At 41.2% G+C, this 5,137-nt stretch overlaps 1 protein-coding gene across 1 annotated transcript; it reads left to right on the top strand.

Annotated features, from left to right (window-relative positions):
• Nucleotides 1-768: 768 nt before the first annotated feature.
• On the top strand, nt 769-4,209 carry pou3f1 (POU class 3 homeobox 1). Its single transcript, XM_035672809.1, has one exon. The coding sequence runs from the start codon at nt 831-833 to the stop codon at nt 1,956-1,958; it is 1,128 nt and encodes a 375-aa protein (XP_035528702.1). The 5' UTR covers nt 769-830; the 3' UTR covers nt 1,959-4,209.
• Nucleotides 4,210-5,137: the final 928 nt, after the last annotated feature.

Genomic DNA, 5,137 nt, shown 5'->3' with positions numbered 1-5,137 from the left:
AGAGAGAGAGAGAGAGAGAGTATCTTGGCCTATCATAACTAAGTGGGTGGTGATGATGAGATCATACAACATTGAAAATTACCGAGACAATACAAATAAATGACATACGCGGAGGCTTTGAAATAGAGCAAATGCTTTTCAAATTTGTCACACATTTACAGCAGCATTCACAGACACATCACATAGTGCTTATTTACACGCCTATCGTTGCGTGGGTGGCTGCAGAGCTGGAGCATCGCGCCTTATAATCTATTTAAAATGAGGAGCGCTATAATCATCAGTGACCTATTATGAAGGTGCACGGGTGCGTGTTTGTAAGTGCATGTGTGTCTGTTGGGGGGGGGGGACAACCCTTCAAAAAGATCTCCGTACTCCCCCACGTGGTTATTTGCAAAACAACCGATCTAAACTCAGGGAAAACTAATCAAACCCCGCTGCTGCAGCCCCGTTCACCTTCCTTGGAGGGAATTGGAGAAATAAATAAAAAAAAATCAAACAGATAGACTGGAGGCTATCTGCGCGCACGTATACGGAACGAGAGGAGAGCTGGTAAAAACTCAGAGACATTTAATGAATAGAACATATGTTTTTCTGTAACATATGTAAGATCGGAACTCTATCCGTCCTGTGCGAAAAATGCGCTGTGCCATGCTCTGAAACCCTGCGCCTATTGAATATGTCCCTAGTGGGCTTGAATCGGAGAGGAGCCAATACAAGCGGAAGGGAGGCGTGTCTTCGCTCTTCACCAAGACCTCCCAGAGCAGGTTGTTGCGTTTGGCTCTAAAGCCTGGAGACCTCCGAAGTGCTCGTCAGTTTTCGAAGTAGGAGCCATGGCGACAACAGCTCAGTATATTCCGAGGAATAACTCCTTACCGTCTAACCCGCTCATGCATCCGGATTCGGATAGGATGCACCAGGGGACGACCTACAGAGAGGTGCAAAAAATGATGCACCACGAGTACTTGCAAGGGCTTGCGGCTACCAACACGGGACACCCGATGAGCCTGACGCACCACCAGTGGCTGCCCACCTCCAACACCGACTGGTCCAGCGGCACCCACATCGGACAGCAGGAGCACAAAGCGAGCGTGCAAGCGACCCGGGAGGATCTGAGCAGCGGCTTCCACCACAGATCTCACCTGGTGCACCAGCAGACGCAGAGTGGCCACCATGGTTCGTGGGCTCCCACCACGACCCACCACTTATCCCCGCTGTCCCCTGCATCCAACGGCCACCAGTCACTGGTCTACTCGCAGCCTGGATACACAAACCTCAACGCAATGCTGAGTCCCCAGCCCGGCTCTCTGCACCATGGCATGCGGGACCCGCTGCACGACGATTCGGGCAGTCATGACAACCAGATGGAGTCGCCCCAGCAGGCGTTCAGCCACCACCAGGACCACTCGGACGAGGACGCGCCCAGCTCCGATGACCTGGAGCAGTTCGCCAAGCAGTTCAAACAGCGGAGGATCAAACTGGGCTTTACGCAGGCGGACGTGGGCTTGGCCTTGGGCACCCTGTATGGAAACGTCTTTTCTCAAACCACAATCTGCAGGTTTGAGGCGCTGCAGCTCAGCTTCAAGAACATGTGCAAACTTAAGCCGCTCCTAAACAAGTGGCTGGAGGAGACAGACTCAAACACTGGCAGTCCCACCAATTTGGACAAGATTGCTGCGCAGGGCAGGAAACGAAAGAAGAGGACCTCCATTGAAGTGGGGGTGAAAGGGGCGCTGGAAAATCATTTCTTAAAATGCCCAAAGCCGTCTGCTCATGAAATCAGCACTTTAGCCGGCACTCTGCAGTTGGAAAAAGAGGTAGTCCGTGTTTGGTTTTGCAACAGAAGACAAAAAGAGAAAAGAATGACACCAGTGGGGGTCCCTCACCCGAATATGGAGGACGTATATTCCCAAGCAGAGACCCCTCCTCTACACCGCACACTACAGAGTCCTGTGCAGTGACTGTTTTCATGAACAATCCCAGCATTTCCGCGGGGGGATAGAAAAGGGAAAGGGACTATGGAGTTTACAGTATTTAAGTTTGGCTTTTGTTTTCCTGAGAGAAAAGAGACATGGAAAAGTTGAACAGATGAGTTTTGCCCTTAGTATTCGGAGATCGTCATGTCCAACAAATAGATGGCAAGAGAGAAAATGTTAAGAAAAAAAAAAACAAGAAAAAAGAAAAAAAAAATGTTCGCTATTACTGATTCTGTGCGCATTTAAAGTGAAACAAAGATCTTTATTTACCAAAATTATATGGAGGAGACATGCATATAAAGTAAATTTGAAATCCCATGGCTGTTTCAAATGGGGAGTAATTAAATGTGGCAACTGAGGCCATCTCCTCCTGGTGTACCATGAACTGTTGGCGCTCACCAGAATGAGGTGGTTGCCTGAAAATGAACAACACTGGAGACGAATAGCCTACACTGAATGAACATTTTGCTTTTTTCAGACTTAAAACTGATTAACCAGATTTCTGAATATTAGTGTATACTTTCTTTGTTATATTAAGTGTGATGTTTTGGTTTGGAAATACTTTAACTTCAGTGTCTCTCTTTCTGCAGACTGTCTATGATTTCTTTCATTATTTGCTATATAGGTACTGTAACTCATCAGAGCAGCCTCTAATTTTTTTATGTTTACTCAGTGGGAGTTGATGGTGGAAAAGTGATGGAAATTATGGCACCCGAAAACACTCATAATTAGGGTCAGATACATTTCAGAAAATGTCCAATGCAACAGGATGCCTAAGTCCTGTCTGCATGCCTTAAAAAAGATATTTAAAGCTTTGCAGCTGACCACGTCGAAATTTGCAAACAGCACCAGACGCTAAAGGGGCAATTCTAAAAACGCATTTTCTTTTATTGTGAGGGGGGATTGATTGTTTTCCAATTATTGTTTTCTTTGCATGTAGCACTTATTCTTTCGTTGATATTATTATTGCAATTTTATATTTGTTAAATAAAATTGTGAGTGGAGCTAATCTCCATAGGTTTAAACACAATAAATCCCATGTTTACAGGTTCCTGGTTATCACCACAGAGCGCTGTCAGCTCACACTGCTTACTGCCTGTTATCCTGTTGTATCCCAAACATTTCAAGAGAGATTGGTCAAATACGAAATGAAAAGTAATAATAACTCAGGTAACTTCAGTGCCCCATGTCGGAATATCACGCCTGTACATTATTTTTTGTTCCTCTGTGTTTTAAGACGTTTTAATCTGGTTACAACCACACCGTTTTTCCTTTGTCCCACATATCCATTGTATTATATTAAAACGCTGGATTCGGAGAAAAGAAAATAATAATTCCTTAAGGGTAAGCGACGAAGGGACTTAACTTTCGATATATATTTTTTTTTTTCTGAGCTGAAAGGAAATCTGAAAAATCTCATGCGTTGTGTGTCATTTCTCAATGCTGGACCAGTCCAAAAGCCTACAGCAGTGCTATTCAATACAGACGAGGGAAACTTTTTTTTTTTTTCAAGAAAAAAATAATAATAATGATAAAAAAAGATTTTAGAGAAAATGTTGCCAGGATTATTTCCGATATGTAAATATGTCCAATATGTAAACTTGTATTTGTTCTGAGATATTGTTTGGTTTTTGTTTCTTTCCGGGCAGTTTTGTACACTTACTAATTCCAAGAAGATATTTTAATATGATTTCATTTATGAATCTGACCATTTATATATATATATTTATTTCTTAAACGTGTTTGGAGCTTTTTGTTTAGCTCTGTTAATGGTTATGTTGCAGTGGATTTCAGTATGTTTTTCTTTTTGTTTACTACATTGGTTGTATGTTGATTGCTAAATGTAGACTGCAAAGTCACATTTATATTTATGTTATAGTAATATTTTATTACTTACATAAAACATATATACAAGAAATGGTCTTTTGTCTTCATTAAGATCCAAACCACTCGTCCTTTGTTGCTGTCTATTGTAGTATCACCAGGCAAACAAGATAAACATGATCATAAAGTTTAATGCTGTTCAGTGTGCTGAGCATCGGGAAGTGGTCAGTACACCATGTGTTCAGTTTAATAGCAGTGATTCGTTATGTAACAGGGGGTCGTTTAAATCAGAAGCTGTGTACATGTGCTGTTAAAGGGAATAGACAACAGTATTTTACCTCAGGCATTCCCTGCTAAGTCCACACAGTCTCTGACGTTGTTCACATCTTTGTGTAATAATCGCAGTATTAAATTGTGCAATATTAATATGGAACTATTGTCTTTTCATTGAGTGGTGGTTATTTATTATTATTACCATTATTATTATTATTATTATTATTATTATTTATCAGTGTTATTATTATCAGTATCACCAGATCACTTATTTATTCAAAGTAGCCAAAATAGGCCTTCTTCAATCATATTGAAGTTTGAGCTGTTTTCCCTACATAAACCATAGACCATCACTTGTCATGTTTCAAGCATTTAAAAGGCGAATTGTGACGAATCTTTGATCTGAGAAAGAGGTGCCTGCAGGCAAAAAATCAGCCTCTTTTCCAAAGATAGAGAGAGGAAAAAAACACATATAGGATAAGAGAAAACGGCAGGCCCTAAGGTTTAATAAGGGTAAAGACAGGCCTGTATTCCCAGGCAACATATTTGAATGTTATTCAGCACATAAATAAATATCAAAATAATATATTAAATGTAGTCTCAAAGTTTGGCCCTTTTGTCTTCCGTGTAATCGCGGGCCACAGCGGCAGTGCGCATTGTTTCTACATTCATATGTATTAGACTAGGATATAATTCTTCATTGAGAGATTCATTGCAGGGCCTGATACATTTTAATTCCTTCCACCACATTCACGGTTTCCTTTATAAATCTTCAAAACCACCATGGGAAGTTAGAAGTGAAAAGAGGAGTGGGATTCTACACTCACAAAGCTTGTAATTTTCAAGTATAGGTTTGTTGAAGAAGCATAAATTTGTCTACATTTAGGCCATTATTTTAATTATCAGGGGATTTTAGATAGTTAACAATTGCGCATTTGTATTCTATCAAGCTACTTTCTCTGAAAGTGTGCCGTTATCAATCATGAACTCGCAATAGAAAGTTTGAAGCAGCGTTCATTTTCTAAAGAAAACTGAGGTCAGATTTTGGAGACAGGCATTTATATTAC

Source organism: Morone saxatilis, unplaced genomic scaffold (genome assembly GCF_004916995.1).
Source record: "Morone saxatilis isolate NCDOM2014 unplaced genomic scaffold, NCSU_SB_2.0 Contig24, whole genome shotgun sequence".
In the NCBI taxonomy this organism is placed as follows: domain Eukaryota; kingdom Metazoa; phylum Chordata; class Actinopteri; family Moronidae; genus Morone; species Morone saxatilis.
Note: the sequence above shows the minus strand (reverse complement) of the source record. Positions and strands in the feature narration are given on the sequence as shown.

What these genes read in the sequence shown, in the direction of transcription:
- pou3f1 (XM_035672809.1), top strand. Translation starts at nt 831, where the DNA reads ATGGCGACAACAGCTCAGTATATTCCGAGGAATAACTCCTTACCGTCT.